Source organism: Phodopus roborovskii, unplaced genomic scaffold (genome assembly GCF_943737965.1).
Source record: "Phodopus roborovskii unplaced genomic scaffold, PHOROB, whole genome shotgun sequence".
NCBI classification, from domain to species: Eukaryota; Metazoa; Chordata; class Mammalia; order Rodentia; family Cricetidae; genus Phodopus; species Phodopus roborovskii.
The window spans coordinates 1,496,985-1,517,308 of NW_026125489.1; the positions used below are offsets into that span (position 1 = coordinate 1,496,985).

The 20,324-nt window shown below is 45.2% G+C and overlaps 2 protein-coding genes across 2 annotated transcripts in view; one reads left to right on the forward strand and one right to left on the reverse strand.

Moving 5' to 3' along the window:
* Zbtb39 (zinc finger and BTB domain containing 39) overlaps positions 1 to 20,324 on the reverse strand; it is a 161,047-nt gene that overhangs the window by 35,911 nt on the left and 104,812 nt on the right. The gene's annotated exons all lie outside the window — the stretch shown is intronic.
* Positions 2,367 to 9,756, forward strand: Hsd17b6 (hydroxysteroid 17-beta dehydrogenase 6). The gene is made up of 4 exons (XM_051176091.1): positions 2,367 to 2,683; positions 5,732 to 5,990; positions 7,920 to 8,083; positions 9,539 to 9,756. Exons 1-4 carry the CDS (start codon positions 2,371 to 2,373, stop codon positions 9,754 to 9,756), a joined length of 954 nt encoding a protein of 317 aa, XP_051032048.1. The 5' UTR covers positions 2,367 to 2,370.

Here is a 20,324-nt window from a genome sequence, read left to right on the forward strand (position 1 = left end):
TATCTGTTTTCTCTAGCAAGACCATGAATTCTAGGGCTGGGGTATGCAGTTCGGTGGTAGTGCCTAGCATGTATGAGGTCTTGAGTCTGAGCCTATCACTTAGACAAATAAACCACCAGAAAGCCAAGGTTTAAATTCTGAGAGTTCAGAATCATGGTCACTTTATGAGCCTCTAGTTTTAGTAGCCAGCACAGAACCTACTTCTAAAGCAAGAGCTCTAACTTTACAAAACGTTAGATGGACCCAGGTGGCAGGTGTTCAGCAGGCCATTGGAAATTGGAGGCTCTATGCCAGGAGAGAGATCTGGGTTGAAATCAGAGCTTTGGGGTCACTTGAATTTGGGTCGGGATGACAACCAGGGTCACCAAATAAGAACATGTCCAGTGAGAACAGAGAAGGAGGTCAGGATGCAAATATTCTTTTAAAACGGAGCAGAAGGAAAGAAGCTGGCAAGGGCCAAGAGAGCAGAGAACAGTAGAGCTAGGGATAATTTTATGGGAGCCAAGAGAAGGGAGGAGAGAGCTAAGAAAATGCCCATCAGCTTGGGCAAGAGGACACGAGGGAAGACGCTGACAATGTTTGCCAGAGCTGTGTTATGGAATGGTCGGGTTGCGAAGTTCCTGCTTCCCATTTTCCTGGTCTGCGCTGCACTATCAGCCTACTTGCCCATGGGGTCACCGTGAGCTTCCCTGCTCTTCACCCTCTTATCAAAGCCATGCAGAGCCTCCGGAACGTGTCCTTTCGGATTACTGCTGCTTTTGCCGTCACTGCAGACAGCTTTTATTCCGGAGGCAGGGCCTCACTAAATTGTCAGCACTGGATCTGCAGTCCTTTGGTCTGAGCTTCGACTAAGCCAGGTCACAACCTTGTGCCACCACACTCAGTCCTTCCTTCATTGTTTAACCTCCTGTGCCTTTGCTTCGGTTGAGCTTTGGTGGTGCGAATCAGTTTATTTGTTTATCAACTTGCTCGGGATTGAACTCAGGGCTTCACACACATAGGCTGTGCAAGCTCTCTCTCTACCCGACAAGCTGCAGTCCCAGGCCCTAAGCAGCCGTGAGATGCTTGGTCGTTTTTCGAAGGATCTGTGCTTTTGTACATGGGGTTCGAAATACCATGGAAAAATCTCCAACTGTTCCTCTTTCTAAAGTTTCCATACGTCTAGGCAGCTCTTTCTGCGTCTGCCACTGAAGACAAGCAAAATAATAAGCAACTATTGAGATATTACATGTCATTGCATTCTCTCAGTCACTGCTGTGTTGCTGTGGAGAGACACCATGACCAAGGCAGCTCTTATAAGAGAAAGCATTTAATTGGGGACTTGCTTATAGTTTTAGATGGTTGGTCCATTGTCATCGTGGCGGGAGCAGAGCAGCATGAAGGTGCTGGAGGATTAGCTGAGAGCTTTACATCTTGATCTGTAAGTGGATAGACAGAAAGAGACTGGGCCTGGCATGGGCACACTTCCTCCAGCAAGGGCACACCTCCTAACCCTTCCAAACTTCTCTCCTGTCTCAAGGGTTTACTATTTCTTCAGCTTCACGTCATAACTTTGTAAGATCTTAATCATACATACCTCTCTCTCTCTTTTGTTTTGTTGTTTTTTTTTTTTTTTTTTTGAGGCAGGGTTTCTTTATGGCTTTGGAGGCTGTCCTAGAACTCACTCTGTAGACCAGGCTGGCCTCAAACTCACAGAGATCTGCCTCTGCCTCTGGTCTCCGCCTCCGCCCCCGCCTCTGCCTCTGCCTCCGCCTCCCAAGTGCTGGGATTAAAGGTGTGCACCACCAACTCCCAGCCAAGATCCTTAATTTTTTTTTAAACCTTCATTTTATGTGTATGTGTATGGTATGTGTTTTTGCCTGCATGCATGAATGCCTGTGCACCATGTGACACAGTGCCCTCAGAGACCAGAAGGGACTGCGTTATAAATGGTGTGCTGACAAGTGGGTGCTGGGAATTGAATCCGGGTCCACTGGAAGAATGATCAGTACCCTTAACAGCTGAGCCACTTCTCCAGCCACCCCACCACCCCTTTTTGGAGACAAAGCTAGGAGTCTTTCTTGGCAGCATGCATGACTTTTCTTCTTTCTTAGATAGGCCTCACATAGCCAAGGATAGCCTGAAGCTTGACACATAGCTAATGCTCTGGCCTTCACCTTCCCGATACTGGAACCATGGGCGTATGCCTCAACACCTGGCATTGGGTATATACCTTGTGTTATGGTATCTGTTGCCCTGCACTGCACTCTGTTTTTCTTACTGGCAATCAAGCTCCGGGCTGGTGCAAGCACACTTCTGCTAAACTACATATATCCAAAGCTATCCATGACAAAAATCTATTCTCTTTCTATTCAAGGTCTTTCCCTCAAAATGTGGTTCTATCTGGTGACCCTTGTGGGCCTTTACCACCTTCTGCGTTGGTACCGTGAGAGTCAGGTGGTGAGCCATCTCCAAGACAAGTATGTCTTCATCACGGGCTGCGACTCGGGCTTTGGAAACCTGCTGGCCAGACAGCTGGACAGGAGAGGCATGAGGGTGCTGGCTGCATGTCTGACAGAGAAGGGAGCCGAGGAGCTGAGGAACAGGACATCAGACAGGCTGGAGACAGTGATCCTTGATGTCACCAAGACAGAGAGTATTGTGGCAGCCACTCAGTGGGTGAAGGAACGAGTTGGGAACAGAGGTACAAAGAAATATTTTCACTTTTAATTTGTTTAGGCAGAATATTCAAAGTTGCATAGTGTATACATGCCAAAAACAGCCTTCAAAACACTTTGTCACTTGAAGAACTGTCCCTTTTCTTTCTTCCTGTTTAAAAAAAAATCCAATATAGTGATTTTTATCTGTTTTCATTTTAAAATTCACTCTGATGATTTCATGCAATATTTTTCATATCCTTTGCTGTCCGCCAGCTCCTCCCAGCCTCTCCCCAAACCCATTTCATGTTCTTCCTCTCTTCTAAGAATAAAGACAAAAGGATAAGGCTGCTAAGAAAACGAGGAAGCTGGCGTGTGCAGCCTAGCTGCTCCTGTGCATGGGTCCTCTGCCTCTGAAGAAAACTGATTGGCTCCACAGCACCTACCAATGTTAATAGTGTCTGGGTTCACGGTAGGACCTTGTGCCCACCTCCTCCTCCTCCCCTCTGTTGTGCAGAGATTTGTCTGGATGTGTGTGCTGTCCCAATCTCTGCCTTAAAAAAAACCAATTGGTTCTTTTTTTTTTTTTTTTTCTTTTTTTAGAATTTCATAGTGTTTGGATCATCTTCATGCCTTTTCTAACTGTTTCCAGATCCACCTGTCCTTTCCTACCCACCCGACTTTGTGTCTTCTCCTCTTCCTCCTCCTCTTTTCCTTCCTCCAATCAAGGCCGATTTGAACTGTCCATATGTTTTTAGACAAGTTCCTTCCACTAGAGTGTGGTCAATTTACCAGGTGCCACACTCCCAGCAGCTACCAATTGCTAATAACTCCTCTGCTACGGGTAGAACTTTGTGCCCGCCTCTTCTCTCCATGTAGGAGTTTTGTTGGGTTGAATTTGCACAGATCTTGTGTGTGCTGTCCCCACAGCTGTTGGTTCATGTGTACAGCCTTACTGTTGTGCCCCGAATAAGCTGTTTCCTTGTAATCATCCATTGCCCCTGGTTCTTACACCATTTTAACCACCACCTCCTCTGTAATGATGCAGCAGGAGTATGATATGGATGTCTCATTTAAGTCTGGGCATTTTAAAGTTCCACTCCTTGTACTCTGATCATTTATTGGGTCTCTGTGTTCATCTGTGACAAATGGAAACTTCTCTGATGAGGCTGGACGATGCATTAATCTATGGGTATAACGGTAAGTTCTTAGGAATCATTTTAACACTATGCCTGTTTAGCAGAGTAACAATAGTAGTAGGTTCTCTCCTAGGGCCCACGACCTGTCTAGCCACATGTTTTGTCCCTGACAATGGTGCCAGGTAAGGGATTCATCTTGTAGCATGGGCTTTAAATCCAAGCAGAAAGTGGTTGGTTACTCTCGTGACAGCATCCACCAGCGAGCAAGTCTTGCCAGACCAGTCACAATTATTGTTCACAGGGCCCGTGGCTAGGTAAGATTGGTGATTAAGTCTCTCCTGTCGCACAGCACTTTACAACTATGAAAGAGCCAGTAGGGATGAGGTTTCTAGACCAGTGCCAGCTTGGTTTCTCCATGTTCCATGACTCAAGTGCATAGTTCCCAGCAGCAGCGACTTACTGCTTACTAACTCTAAATCAAGGTGTCACGACCTTTTGTAATGCCTCATTTCCTTGAGAATGTTTGAATGTTTGCATGTTACACAGAAATGTTACATGGGAAAAAGAACTCCATAAATTTACAGAGAAACTTCTTACTTTTTTTTTCTAAAAGTGTTATTTTATGTGCAATGGATGTTTTGCTATCATGGCTGTCTTTGTACCACTTGTGTGCCTGATGCCCATCAAAGCTCGAAGAAGCCGTTCACACCTTGGGACTAGAGTAACAGAGTTGTAAACAACCATGTGGGTGCTGGGAATCGAATTCAGGTTCTCTGGAAGAGCAGCCAGTGCTCTTAACTACTGAGCCGTCTCTCCAGCCCCCAAGAAACAATTCTTTATGTTCCAGAGATTCTTAGATTTCACTTCTTTGAGACAGTGCCTCATGAAACCCAGGCTGTGATTATAAGCACATATGACTCCCCTGACCAATGGTTTTGTCCCACATTCTCTACTACTAGACTTCAAATAGCACACATTTCATTTCTTAGTTCTTCCAGAAAGCTTGACCTGCTTTTATAACTTATCAATTACAATTTTTTTTCGTTTAAAATATATTATTTACTGGGCGGTGGTGGCACATGCCTTTAATCCCAGCACTCAGGAGGCAGAGGCAGGGGATCTCTGTGAGTTTGAGACCAGCCTGGTCTACAGAGCGAGTTCTAGGACAGCCAGGGCTATTCAGAGAAACCCTGTCTCTAACCCCCCAAGCCAAACCCTGTCCAGGTCCTGAGGAGGGACCACAGCCAGCCTCAAGGAAGAACCATGCAGCTCTCCACCTGTGTGTTAGCTCATGGGAAGTTCTGTGGAACCTGCCTCCCCTGCCTAACTCACCCTCAGATTCATGATGAGAGGTTCAGATGGAACAGAGCAGTCTGTTCTGAATGTTGAGAACTCTTTGAGACCTGATACCCACCCTCCCCACCCCAGGGGTCTAAACTGGCCTTCTGTGATTAGAAAGATAAAGGTATTGCTACTGGCAACATGAGTAGAGACTAAGGGTTCGGGACTAGGCTTGGTTACTGTTGTGTGGGGCAAGCATGTGCCATGGTGTGCATAGTGATAGAACCACTTTACGGCTCTTATTTTCTCTCTCCATCTTTACGTGGGTTCCAGGGATCAAAATCAGGGCATCAAGGCTTGCTTGGCAAGCATTTCGCCTACTGAGGCATGTTATTAGTCCACAGTTTTTCTTGTGTTAGTATTATTATCTTTGTGTATATATAAAGTATATGTTACATATACTTCTAGACAAGGTAGTTCACAGTTGTTGCCACAAGGCTTGGGAGGTTGAAAGACCATTAGTTGTGGTCAGCCTGGGCTGTGGACAATCTTGTCTCAACCCCACTTTCTTTTCTGTAGCATTTTTAGTTGTTTATCAGCAGGAAAACTGGGCAATGTAAGTCGTTGTTATTTCTATTAGAAATCCAAGTCTTGCTCTGCATTCTGCTCTTTTAGGACTCTGGGGTTTGGTTAACAACGCAGGCATTCCCCCGGAATTTTCCTACCTTGAGTGGCTACAACCTAAGGACTCCATGGCTGTCTTTCAAGTGAACCTCATTGGTCTGGCCCACATGACGCTGAGCATGCTTTCCTTGGTGAAGAAGGCTCAGGGCAGGATTGTCAACGTCTCCAGTGCTTTGGGAAGACTCGCTTTTTTTGGAGGATTCTACAGTTGCTCCAAGTACGGGGTTGAAGCGTTTTCGGATATACTAAGGTAACTAGCCCTGCTGCAATACAATCAAAAGTCCTGAGTATTTCCCTGATGCGGACCCTGAACTCTGTCCTTTCAGAGACTACCAGTTTGTCACTCCCCACGTGTTCTCTGTTGTTTGACACAGGGTCTCACCTGTGACCCAGGCTGGCCTGGGTCTCACTATACAGGTCTTGTTGGCCTCAAGCTAAGGCCCTTTGCCCATCTTGGCTTCCTACAAGCTGAGATTATAGACATGAGCCACCTAAGATTCTTTGTTGGTTGTTACTTTGAGCCAGTGACATCGGTAACCTTGGCTGGCCTCTACCTTGCTTTCAGGCAGCTGAGGGCTGGCTGGCTTTGAACTCCTGAGCATCCTACTCAGTGCTGGGGTTACAGGTGTGCGCTAGCATCTAGCAAACAAACAAACAAACAAACAAACAAATAAATAAGTCCTTTTTATGTGCTTATTATTCATCAGGCCACATTGTAAGTATTTTACATCTATTAAAATAATTTCTTTTCTTGTGCTGTTGGGGTTTAAACCTAGGGCCCTTACATATTAGATAAGCGTCGGTCATTGAGCTGTGTTTCCAAGCCCCAAGCTATTTTACGTACTGCCTTTATCTGCACTTTACATCTTCAGGAACCACAGAGAGGAAGCTAAATATTTGCCTGTGTCATATGTTGTGACAGACAGAGCCTCTGTCTTCACCTAAGACTGGCTCTCCTCCAGTCAAGCAACACTGAGTAGTCCACCTGGTTCAAAATCTTTCTGTACAAACTCCCTTTAGCAGGGGCAGATCTCCCACAATGAGACTTGAATATAACCTGGTGATAGTCATTAGCTTCCCATGGCTCCTATAACAATATATTATCCCAAGTAGCTTAAAGTTTGTGGTATTTTAAAACATCGCTAGCCCCTCATAGTTCCTCAGAGTCAAAAATCTGAAGAAAGGGTTATTGACAGAGCCTCATTCTGTCTGAAGGCTCTAGGAAGACTCTGTCCATTACTTCTTCTAGGTTGCCTGCCATCTTCCTTCTCTGGGTGTAGGTAGCCCTTGCTCACTATGAAATGTTTGAGGGGAGGAACTCAGTATTAACATGCTTAGCTCGTGAGCATAAAACACTTAGCACAGTAGCATCATAATCAATGCTGTTTTCTCCCCTACCTTTCACCTCCTGGGTACTTAATGCTTTCATGTGCATGAGTGTCTCCCTGAAGGTAGGGGTAGGTACTGTGTCCATTTCTGGCGCTTGTAGAGGTCAGAAGACTGTGTCGGATGCCCTGGGGCCTGAGTTATGGCTAGTTGTGAGCCTCCATGTGGGTGCTGGGAAGTAAACCTTGGTTCTCTGGAAGAGCAGCACATGCTTTTGTCAAAAGAGCCACTTAGGGGCTGGTGAGATGGCTTAGTGGACAAAGTCACGTGCTGTGAAGCCTGACAACCTGAATTCCACCCTTGCACACCTGCATGCAGGAGGGAGAGACCCTGTCCTCCAACAGGTACGATGTGGTAAACACACACACACACACACACACACACACACACACACACACACACACACGAACACACACACTAAAAACTTAAAGCAAAAGAACAGATTGATTGTCAGATTAATGTAATCATGTTCCAATTATTGAATGTTTAACCTATTATTTTTCCCATTTCTCTGTCCTTTATTTTATACTTGTGAGACAGGGTCTCACTATGAAGCCATGGCTGGTCTGGAACTCTGTAGAGCAGGCTGGCCTCAAACTCCCAGGGATCTGCCTGCCTCTGCCTCCTGAGTGCTGGGACTAAAGGTGTTACACTACATTTGGCTCTCCAGCCTTTAAAATCTTTGGTATCTGCAGTAAAGCTATTGTTATAAGTGTGTGTGTGTGTGAGAGAGAGGGGGGGGAGAGAGGAATTATTTTCATCTAAGGCAGTGACTTAAGTACCTTCGTTTCAGGCGTGAGATTCGAAGTTTTGGGGTGAAAGTCAGCATTATTGAACCTGGGAACTTCAGAACCAGAATGACGGACACAGAGCTAAACATGGAGAGAATCAAGAAAGTCTGGGAAGCAGCCCCTGAGCATGCCAAGGAATCCTATGGACAGCAGTTCTTTGACCATTGTAAGTCTGTGTGTTTGTGTGTGTGTGTGTGTGTGATGTGTGTGTGTGTGTGTGTGATGTGTGTGCGCATGTGCACGCTCCTGTGTTTGCACATGTGGAGAGCAGAGGTGGACTTTGGATGTCATCTCTCACTCTCCACCTTAGTTTTTGAGACAAGGTCTCTGAATGAACTTGGTGGCTGGCAGTCTGGGAAGTCCCTGGATCTATAGCTCCATCCTGCCAGTGGCCTTGTTTCTATGTGGGTCCTGGGGATTTGTATGGCAAGCACTTTACCTGAAGTGTCCCTAGGCCCAGGGTTTTTCGTTTGATAGAGATTATAATGCTTATGCTTGTATAAGAAAAAGAAAAGAAGACAGTTGGCTGACTTCTACGAGCACCCTCTGCCACACACCACATGCCATGCACAAGTACACACACCTGTGTGTTTATACATATGTATGTATGTGTGTAGTGTTTTGTGGTGATCGATCTCAGGGCCACAAGAACTCTACCATTGAGCCACATGCCCATCCTACAATGTTTATTTTAAAAATGAAGAAAATTTCATAGAGTTCAAATGTGGTAATGGTTATACAACTCTAAACACACTAAACACTCATGGTTTGTACACTTAAACTGGCTAGATTTTATGATATATAAGTTACAACTCAACTAAAACACACAAATTTACATGTGAGGGTCAGAAATGTAGCTTAGCTGGTAACAGTGTTTGCTACATAAGCCCGAAGACCTGAATTCAGTCCTCACAACCCATAAAAAGGTATAGGATAGAACCAACCCCACAAAGCTGTTCTCTGACCCCCACACATGTGTCTTGACATGTGCAGACATATAAATAATAACATTTACAATTGAAAAGAAAATCCATGTAGTTATGTTGAACCAGTCATGGAGTTGAGTTTTAAAAATAAAATTTACTACTGGGCGGCTGTTGTGAGTGCTTTAGTCCCAGCACTTGGGAGGCAGAGGCAGGCGGATCTCTGTGAGTTTGAGGTCAGCCTGGTCTACAGAGGGAGTTCTAGGACAGCTGTGGGCTGCACAGAGAAACCCTGTCTCAAAAATAAATAAAATTCATTAAAATAAAATTTACTAAGGCTGGGTGTGTTGGTGCATACCTTTAATCCCAGCACTCGGGAGGGAGAGGCAGGCAGATATCTGTGAGTTTGAGACCAGCTTGTTCTAGTGCTGGTTACAGGAGAGCCAGGGCTAAAGAGAAAGAACCTGACTGCAAACAAACAAACAAACTCCAAAGTGAAATTTCCTAGGATTTCATAAAAGTAAAGGCTTAGTTTTGATGTGTGTGACTAGTGACTAGAGTATCAGGGAGCACAGGTCTGCCCTGGAATCCTGGTCCCCACAGAAGTTAACTGTCATTAGAATTCTGTGAGCACACACAACAAAACCTCCAAACCACCCAGAGGAGGGACTTCTGACCTCCTTCCTCTGCTCCTGCAGTTTGCAGAGTCACCAGAGAAGGCTTGATGAAGAGCTGCGCTGACCTGAGCCCAGTCATCAACTGCATGGAGCATGCTCTGACCTCTGCGCATCCACGCACCCGATATTCTGCTGGCTGGGATGCCCGGCTTATCTTCATCCCTCTATCTTATTTGCCTACGTCACTGGTAGACTACATACTAACCAGATCTATACCCAAGCCAGCTCAAGCAGCTTGAAAGATCCCGGTTCAGTGGCTCTTGGAATGAAGAAATCGTTTGTGTCTCGGTGATTGTTACTCTGAACCCAAACTATCCATGCCGATAAGCTTTCTTGCCTAGACCGTTTATCTGGACTTTCTTTTTCTTTCCTCCCCACCCCCACAGACATCAGGTCTCACTCTGTAACCCTGGCTGGCCTCGAACACACAGATCTGCCTGCCTTACTCTCAGTCAAGATGTTCACATGACAGGTATACAAATTTCCTACTATTTTAGTCATTTTTTCCCTGAGAGTATTTCCATCTGTGTCATTCTTTCTCATGCTATTAAATAGAGCCATATAAGAACAATCTAACCTGTTTTTTCTTCTGTACTTGTGTATTTCTGTGTCTGGGTATGTGCATGGGAGTACATGCGTTCCAAGAGGGTGCTAGGAACTGAACTTTCGTCCTTTGCAAGAGCATCTACTGCTTTTAATAACTGGGCCATCTCTCCAACCCCCAATGAAGCCTCTTTTTTTTTTTTTTTTTTTTTTTTTATTAATTTGTGTGTTTCTGTTTTTTCCAGACAGGTTTCTCCGTGTAGCCCTGGCTGTCCTGGAGCTTGCTAAATACAGAATAAGATGGTCCCAGACTCAGAGATCAACTTCCTCTGCCTCCTGAGTTCTGGGATTACATGTGAACACCACCTTGCTGGTCGTAACATCTTAAAACATTTCCTTGAATGTATTTGCTTCATTGCTCTACTTTTGGGGTGGGTGACTTTCAAGACAGGTTACTCTGTGGAACAGCCCTGGCTGTCCTGGAACTCTCTTTGTAGACCAGGCTGGCCTAGTGCTCAGAGATCCACCTGGGATTAAAGGTGGGTGTCACTGTTCCTGACCATTTTAAGAAGCAACTCATTATCAACATTATCATTATCTGTGTAGGTGTGTGCATGCATGTGTGCATGTGTGCGTGTGTGTGTGTGTGTATGTCTATGCCATGGTGCTGATGCCATCTTGTTAGTCATATTACACTAAACACTTTACTTTTATTGTGTGTGTGAGTGAGTGTGTGTGTATGGGTGTGTATGTGTGTGTAAGTGTGAGTGTGTATGTGAGTGTGTCTGTATGTGTGTGTGAGAGAGCGTGTGTGAGTGAGTGTGTATGTGAGTGTGTGTATGAGTGTGTGTGTGAGTGTGTCTGTATGAGTGTGTGTGAGTGTGTCTGTATGTGGTATGTGAGTGTGTGTGTGAGTGTGTCTGTATGAGTGTGTGTGAGTGTGTCTGTATGTGGTATGTGAGTGTGTGTGTGTGTGTGTGTGTGCGCTGCATGTATGTATGTACATCATGTTTGTGCCTCGTGCACTCGGAGGCTGGAAGAGGGTATAACATATCCTGGAGCTACAGTTATGGGGTTCAGCAGCCATGTGGGTGCTGCGAACTGAATCCAGGCCCTTGCTTCACTGTTGTTTTTAATTGGTAAAATGTCTGGATGGTATTAGAGATAGAACCCAGGGTCTTGTTTACATAAGGCAAGTGCCCTAACATGGAGCCAGGTGCCCAGCCTGAAAATGCATTGCTTTGTGCCAAAGGCCTCGTGATGTAGCCTGGGTTATGCTCAAACTTGTTATGAGAACTCTTGCCCGCCAGCCTGGTCCCACAGCCACGTCAGCCCCAAATAAACACACAGACACTATATTAATTATGAAACTGTTAGCTGGTGACTAGGGCTTCTAATTGGCTGGTTCTGTCATAATTATTGACCCATTTCTATTAATCTAAGTATTTCCACACGGTCTCATCTTACTGGAGAACGATCCAGACCTCTAACTCCCTTGGCAGCTCACATGGCGACTGTTAAGGGTCTCTGCAGAGAAGAGAGTGATTTGTCCCTGCTTATATCCTGGTTCTGCCCAGCTACGTCACTTCCTGTCTGGCCAAGCAGTCAATTCACTAACCAATAAGAGAAATATATAGAAAGACTTCCCCCATCACAAACTCTTGACCCTTGTGTCTGATTCCCCCAGAGAGCAATCTGGGCCCTAACTAAAGCAGACAGCATAAAGGAGAAGAGTGGTGGCATATCTGTCTACCTCTGTCATCTACGAGGATAGCAAAAGATTTCTCAGAAAACCCTAGGAATTTTTCCTTATGCTGAGCAGACATAGAGAATAAATTATTACCTAAATTGGGACGCTTGTGGAAGAGAAGCAAGCCAATATGAAGGGCTTACAGAGGGATGCCAGCTGTAGATAGTATTGCCCTAGATAAGTTGGTGATTAAGTTACATCACAGAAACCATTGTTTCCTTACGTGCTTCCTATTAAAATTCTTATAGAAATGCCATTATGGAAAACTAACCTAGTCATTAAGAGTTCCACATTCATTTGTAGTTTTGATATTAGACAAAGCAGTCAAAATACTTCCTTTGAAGGTCAATTCATTTTTCTATTTCAATCGTTGTTTTAAAGTATTTCTTTTGAAACACACCTGGATCTATGTACTTCCTTTAGTGATTTGCCACAGGCTGGTGATTTAACTTTTTAATTTAATGTTGTCAGGGCTCTGATGTCCAACCTAGATTATTCTGGAGTGAACCTTAGACCTTATCTGTCCTAAGGACTTTAAAACTTGAAGAAGTTTCTGTTCCACTAGGTCCTGAAACCCTTTAGTTCCAAATAAACACACAGAGGCTTCTATTAATTGTAAACTGTTTGGCGAGTGGCTCGGGCTTCTTACTGACTACCTCTCTCTTAATTATTAACCCGTTTCTATTAAACTATGCACTGCCACAAGGCTATGGCTTACCCATGATGCTCTAGCATGTTACTCCTTCAGCAGCTACATGGTGGTGGCTCACTCTGACAGCTGCTCCTCTCTTTTCCTCTCCCAGAATTATAGCTTTACCTATACTTTCTGCTGGCCTCTGGCCAATCAGCATTTATTCATCAATCATATATTCCCAGCATACAGAAGGACATCTCCCATCAAAAACTGACACAGGGTCACAGAAATAGAAAGTGCTTAGTAATGACTCAAATAGATGAGCACAATTTCCCCTTAAAATATCATGAGGTTTTATTGAAAGAGTTTTGAAGAAAAAATAAATCAATGTAAACATACACACGAACAGGGGTCTCAGGGTCACAAAGCAATGCCTAGCATCAGTTTTCCCCCAAATAAATTCAATGTGATTCCAGGCCAGTCGAATGTCCAGCCGCATTTTATTTTCAAATTGAGAATTTGATTTTAAAATTTAATGCAAGAGCAAAAAGGCAAGAGGAGCCAAGGGAATTTTGATGAATAATCGGGGGAGACTCTTTCATAAACATTGAGACCTAGCATACAGTTTGCTTATGCTTTTTGTGCGAAATTAACTCAGACATGGAAAGCAGACTGGAGAAGAAGTGAACAGGACTGAGGGAATCTCTAAATGGAAGCTTGAAACCACAGAGGAAATTTAATGATATAGTAGGGAAATAAACCACACACACACACACACACACACACACACACACACACACACAGAGGAAAACATAGACACACACACATAAACATATAAACACACACACACCATAAACACATAGACACATACACATGCACATACACCATAAACACATCACACACACACAAACACAACACATGCACAACCACACAACGCATCCCCCATGTACACCACACAGACACCACACACACACACACAGGCACACTCTAGGAAACTCTACAATAGGAGTTGTCCATATGGCTTTTCTCTGGTATTGATTATCCTTATCCTCCCTCCTCTGCTTTAGCATTTATTTTTTTAAACATCAACATGACCACATCAACTTTACAGATTAGCCATGATATAAATGAAAAGTTGGTAGCTTTCAGCAAATATAGGTTCAAATTTGATTGGTGGAAGGTCACACCTTTTTAAAAAGTGGACACCTAAGCCCAAGTACATGACATCACTATAGATTTGTTTTGTTCAAGACAAGGCTCTATGTAGCCATGGCCATCCTGGAACTCGCTCTGTAGACCAGGCTGGCCTTGAACCCACAGAGACCCACCTGCCTCTGCCTCCCGAGTGCTGGAGTTAAGTGTCTTTAAAGAGAGTGCCTGTGGTGCATTCCCAGGCTCCTCCATCTTGCCTTTACCTTTCTAGCTACACAAAACTAATGCTGTGAACGAATTTGCAGCGTTAAATGGGTTTTAAGAGGGAAGACAGCATATTTTGTTGCGTGGACAAAGCATCCGCTCTGTGGCTCTGAGAACACGATTCACTCTTCACGCGCTGTGATCGCTTCGCATTAGGTGTAGGAGCTGTCACTGAAGAACAAAGTCTTTCTCAACTTTATCGACCGGACTTTAGAAGTTGTTCCTAGATGATGTGTACCACGGGGACAGCACAAGTTATACACATGTAAAAGGCCTGAGAAGGCTGGGGCAGGTGTAATGGCTTCAGAAGCACGAGTTACGGGAGGGAAGCTGAAGCCCCACTTGGCCATCATTATTCACCATCTGGCTGTGCAGTTACCATAGTGCCGTTATTTGTCTCCTGCAAATGGGCCTCAAGGGGGCTCTAGAAGAGATTGTTTCTCGAACAGAATAGTTACTTAATGAATATTCATTGGCTTTGAAAGCAGAGGTGGCCATTTAGGATCCCTGCCAACATGAGCACTAGCTCATTGGGATGTTCTGCGGGTTTCTGGTGTGGGCGGAAGTGATAAAAGGAAGATGGCATTATGTGGTACATCCAGGACTCAGAGGCAACTGCGTAGAAAGTACCCGGAACAACCTCTGCTGTGATTTGACAATGAAGTTCTGAGGAGCTGAGCATCTTCAGTCTAGACACAGGGAAATACGATGCTTCCTACAAAATTCTTAGATCATTTTACATTTTATTTTAAAGTTAACAGTACTTTTTGTTTGCTTTTCAAGACAAGGTTTCCCCTCTGTGTAGCCCTGGCTGTTCTGGAACTCACTCTGTAGACCAGGCTGGCCTTGAACTCACAGATCCCCCTGCCTCTGCCTCTCAAGTGCCGGGATTGAAGGCCTGTGCCACCACCACTGGCTTTAACAATACATTCTATTACAGAGAAAGATCATCTGGGGGGTGGAGGGGGAAACCGTCACCCATGCTGGGTGAAGAAGAACTTCTCCTAAGGCAGCCTTGGGGTCATGCACACTTCTGTAAGCGACCCCTCACCATGCTCCCTGAGTCAGTCAGTCAAGAAACTCACAGACTCCGCAGGTTGAATGTGGGTGGGATTGCGCTTGGGTTTGTCATCTGAGATTTGTAAGGACATAAAGTCTTGTAAAGACATTGCCTGACTCTCCCCAGGGAAGGAACTCTCAGAACAACTACTGTAGTCTCTTTACACACAAAAGGAAGGAAGGAAGGAAATAGGAGACAGACAGGAAAGAAAGAATTCAGGATGGTGTGGTTGGCTCTGCGGTAGGCAATGTCTCAGGCTGGGCGGGGCACCCAGGAAGCATGGGTGATATCACCCTGTTCCAGTTCCCCGGCCGGTGGGAAGTTTGTGGCTAGTTAGGAAATCTGCTTCAGAACCTACTTGTGCGCACCGCACACGTTTCCTTCACATGTGTGCATTCCTTCATATGTGTGAATGATTCTAATTTCGAAGTTGGAAAGAGTCCCTGGCAGGAGCTGACCTGCTTCTGCCTGACTGGGTGAGACTTGATATGGCGTTGGCAGTCACCATCCTTGAGGCTGACAGGAGTCTCTGAAGCCAAACTTGAGAGCTTGGAACAGATCTGGGGGGAGGTGAGGACAGAGTTAAGCTGCCAAACAAAGGCTGAGAACAAGGAGGCCAGGGACTGTGGTGCTGAGTCCTGGCGGTGGGGGGCGGCCTGTAGCTTTAAGAGGGCTGGGGGCCTCCTGCTCTGTGGGCACATTTACCCAGGTTCCTCTCCTACTCTCACTGACACAACTCTTGTTCTAAAGAGCAAGGGCCTCTCCTCTCTTTGCGATTGCCAGCCCATTCTCCCCCAGACCTCTGTTTGGTCGACGCCTTTGAACAGTTTCCTGTTTAACGGTTTATTTTGAGAGAGGGTCTTATGTGTCTTCAAACTGAGCTTTTAGGCCTCTTACCTCTACCTCCATGTCGGGATTAAGGTGTGGGCCACTACGCTAGGTTTATCCAGAGCTGGGATTTTACTGGGACTTCATGAATGCTAGGCAAGCAGTCTGCCATCTGAGCAACATTCCTAGCTCACTCTAAAGCCTTATTTGGCTTGTCTTTCTTTTTTAAAAAAATTTAGTTTGTATAGTGTTCTTCTGCATGTATGCCTGCAGGCCAGAAGAGGGCGCCAGATCTCATTACAGATGGTTGTGAGCCACCATGTGGTTGCTGGGAATTGAACTCAGAACCTCTGGAAGAGCAGCCAGTGCTCTTAACCGCTGAGTCATTCATTACTCCAGCCCCTTAGTTGACTTTTCTATCCCAAACTTCTTTCTTATGTTGCTTCCCGTGGAACTCAGCCTATACCACACATCTTGACATTGGTCTAGGATTAAAACCATGTAAGGATTATTGGGGGAACCTTCTAGCCCAGAGGTCAGTTTGTGTACAGATAGTCCACTCTTAAAGGGTTGACTCTGTAGACTAACCCAGACACAAGTTTTCTACATGCTGGTGCTGGTAGCGTATCTGTTGTTCCTGGCACACCCTCCCACCCCTGACCCTGAGATCAGCTCTGGCTGTTCAGCTGTTTCTGCCTAGGGCTTCTCAGGTGTAAACCCTTTTGATCTTTAGTCCACGGGTTTCTGAGTTCACGTGTTGAATTTTTTTCTAGACTAGGATAAGTATAAATAATGACTCTCCACATAAAAGATTTGGATCATTAACGCCCATCTATGCTCTCAGGGGCAGGGTTCGAGTGCATGAGGGTGGAGAGAGGGAGGGGTAGAGGTAGGGTGCTTCTCTTTCGGGATTATTAAATGGTGGGTTAAGACTGAGAGCACGTTCTAGGTGGTTGGAGATGAGAACTTTTAAACCTGGGGTTAAATAGACAAAGTAACGCAAAAACAGGACTTGAGCAGGGTGCGGTTCTCTAGTCAAGGGTCTCTAATCAGAGCAGCTTAGAGTTTCTGTCTACAATCAGCAAGCAGTCAGTGTGAATTCAAGTAGAGCAGGGATTTCAATACTTGGCCAATGAAAGAGTTAAGAGGATTATCCACCTCATAATGTGAGAAGGGGCTTTGGAGGCTGGAGGACCCCATGGAAAGAGCTGTTTGTTTTTGTGTAAGAGTCTGAGGTCCCCACGAGATCACAGGAGGGGGGAGTCTTTCTGAGAGTCGCTTTTCTGGTTTAGATATCATGGAAAGCTGAACCCGATCTGCAAGTATGTGATGTGATGTCTCTGCAGCTTTAACCTGGAAAAATGAACCCACGAGCTGAGATTTTACTGATGGTGGAGGTGGTGAGGAGGACCCTGCCAGGTCCTGGCCCATAGGCAAATGGGTTCAAAGGTCGGGGTTTTGACTAGACTCACTCTCTGCACCTGTTTTGAAAGGTATAACTCAGAGGGAGACTTTGGCAGGAGATTATCTGCAGTTTGGTGAAATTCCAGGTGTGGAAGGAAGCCGAGATTTAATCATTTAGGATTGCAGAAAGCAGGAAAAAAAAAAAAAAACAAAAAACAAAACCTGCCTGGTAGTCAGGGTTCCATTGCTGTGAAGAGACACTAAGTCCAATGTAACTTGTATAAAAGAAAGCATTTAACCGGGGGCTGGCTTACAGTTTAGCTTAGCCCACTTTATCATCACGGAGGGGAGCATGACGGCATGGATGGCACTAAACCAGTAGCTGAGAGCTACATCCTGATCTGTAGCTAGAGAGAGAGAGAGACAGAGAGACACACACATAGAGAGACAGAGACAGAGACAGATAGAGATAGAGAGAGAGAACTGGGCCTAGCATAGGCTTTTGAAACCTCCAAGCCCACCCCTACCTAGTACACACTCCTTACCAAGGTCACACCTCCTCATCCTTCTCAAATAGCGCCATCACATGATGACTAAGCATTCAAATGTGAGCACCTATGAGGGCCTTTCTCATTCGACCCAGAGATTGCAGCAGGGGTTTTGACCACAATGGGACTTGAGAGAATATAGTGCCTCTTCCCGGAATTCTCCTAGTCTGGTAGCCCTGTCTATACTTCTTGCCTGGCTACTGGCCAATCAGCATTATTCATCAACCAAAAGGAGAAACATATATTCACAGCACACAGAAGGACATCCGGGTCTCCGATCCTTAAGAGTGCTTAGTTTCCCCAGTGAGACTCCCTTGGACAAAATCAAATTTTCATTTTCAAGTGGTTATCAAGTGGGGATGGCTGAGTTAGGGATGGGGCATGTGCCCACGCCTCCTCTGGACTCTAGGGTCCCATCTGCAGCAGACCGTGCAGGCCCTGCGCACACTGCCCCTGTCTATGTGAGCTCATGTATACAGGGGTCCTGCTGACTCAAGGGCCTTTTCCCTTGGTGTCTCCGCAGCCCTTATACTCTTCCCTTCCCCCTCTCCACAGGGTTCCCGGAGCCCCGAGGGGGATTTGATGGAATGTCTGCCTGTGGTCTCTGTATGTGTCTCTGCCAGTGGCTCGGCAGGGCACAGATCTGCTTCCCTGGCCGGAGTGTCATTTTAACCCTTCATCTTTCTCTTCACCCAGCCTTTGCTTTCTTACCGACGTATGTGAGCAGCCTACCATTTTCTTCATGGGCCCCCCTTTTCCTCACTCTCCGCAGAGAGCTGTCTCCTGCATCAACACCAATCTAGTTAGTTTTGTGTTTGTGTCATTAATTTGTCAAGATGGCTCTTAGTCATTCATCCTTTCCATCTTACTGATGACTAAAGTCTGTAAGGGACACATACCCTCCTGGTAGTATGAAGCGCTCTACGGCCATCCTGTATGATTTTAGATAAGAATGTGGGGCCATTTGTCAGATTATAGAGTGGGAGTAAACCTCAGCCTGGGTATTCTTTCTTTTTATTAAAACGTTCATTACTGTCCAGCAGCGATGTCCCTTGCCTTTAATCCCAGCATTTGGGAGGCCGAGGCAGGCAGATCTCTGTGAGTTTGAGGACAGCCTGGTCTACAGAGCAAGTGCCAGGACAGGCTTCAAAGCTACAGAGAAACACTCTCTCAGAAAAACAAACAAAAAACCAAACCGAACCTAAAAAGATGCTAATTACCATACCCTTAAGATGTGTATGGAAAGGCCTCTACCCACCCCTAACTAAAAGATACCTGTTAGGAATAGTAAATATTTTGGTCTTTAAGTTTTTTAAATGTAATCGTTTATGTGTATGTGCCTATGTGCGTTTATGTGCACACAGGAGCTTGCTGTGGAATGATCTTTTTGTACACTGTGTGGAGATGTGTCACTCTGATTGGTTTAATAAAAAGCTGAATGGCTGATAGCGAGGCAGGATCTTCAGGCACAGAGGACCCCAGGGCAGGGGGAGAAGGCAGGGATGCTGGGACTCTCAGGGGAAGGAGGATGGCAGTACAGAGATGAGATAATAAGGCCAAAGTAAATTAATAGAAATGGGTTAGTTTAGGTTATAGGAACTGGTTAGGAACAAGCATAAGCTAAGGCCTAGCTTTCATAATTAATGTAAGTCTCTGTGCTGTTTTATTTTTTGTTGTTGTTGTTGTTTTGTTTTGTTTTGTTTTCTCTTCTTTTGTGAGCTGCGGCCCAAAGTAAAGCCCAACCACATGACTTCTTGGAAGCCAGGGTTACTTGGTTCTCTGCAAGAGCAGTTCATGTGCTTCACTGCTGAGCCCTCTCTCCAGCATCATATTTGTCCGTTTTAATAATGTCATATGGGCAAGGTCTATCTGCAAGTCTTTGCAGGAACTACCACTTTTTCTTGGAAGGTTGGAAAGGCTAGTGTCCTAACATGCTCAAGAAGGACTTTGACCAGAATCTTAGTACACAGACCAGGCTGGCCTGGCACTCACAGAGACACACCATGCCTGTGCCATGGCACCTGCCATAAAATACTTTTCTCTTAAAAAACAAATTTGATTATTGTTATTAACTTTTTAAAACATTTAAAATGTAGTTACATAGCTTTCCTGTTCTTTATCTTCCCTTCAGTTTCTCTTTGATAGCCTCCCTCCCCCATTATTATTGTTACATACATTTATATGTATTGTATGCATTCATGTATAAATACAACTTGTTGAGTTCATTTTTTGTTTATTTGTTTGTTTTTGAGATAGGGTTTCTCTGTGTAGCTTTGGAGGCTGTCTTGGAAGTAGCTCTGTAGACCAGGCTGGTCTCGAACTCACAGAGATTCATCTGTCTCTGCCTCCCGAGTGCTGGGATTAAAGGCGTGCACCATCACTGCCTGGCTTTGAATTCCTTTTTGTTGTTTGTATGCATATGGTTTCCAGGCTGGGCACTTTGTATTGACAGCCAGTGAGGGGGGCTCCTCCCTGGGAAAGGCTACCTCTTCCTCTCTTGGTAATCCTCAGCTTCCTAGGGTTCCTTCTCTGGAGAGTGACTCTGTGAGATTTTCCTCCTTCTGAATAGTATGTCTGAATGGTATTGCCATTATTTAGATGTTGTTTATGTAGAAAAATTTCAT

Coding starts and splice junctions, on each gene's coding strand:
- Hsd17b6 (XM_051176091.1), top strand. CDS start 2,371: ATGTGGTTCTATCTGGTGACCCTTGTGGGCCTTTACCACCTTCTGCGT. Junction 5,991..7,919: donor GCGTTTTCGGATATACTAAG/GTAACTAGCCCT, acceptor CCTTCGTTTCAG/GCGTGAGATTCGAAGTTTTG. Junction 8,084..9,538: donor ACAGCAGTTCTTTGACCATT/GTAAGTCTGTGT, acceptor CTGCTCCTGCAG/TTTGCAGAGTCACCAGAGAA.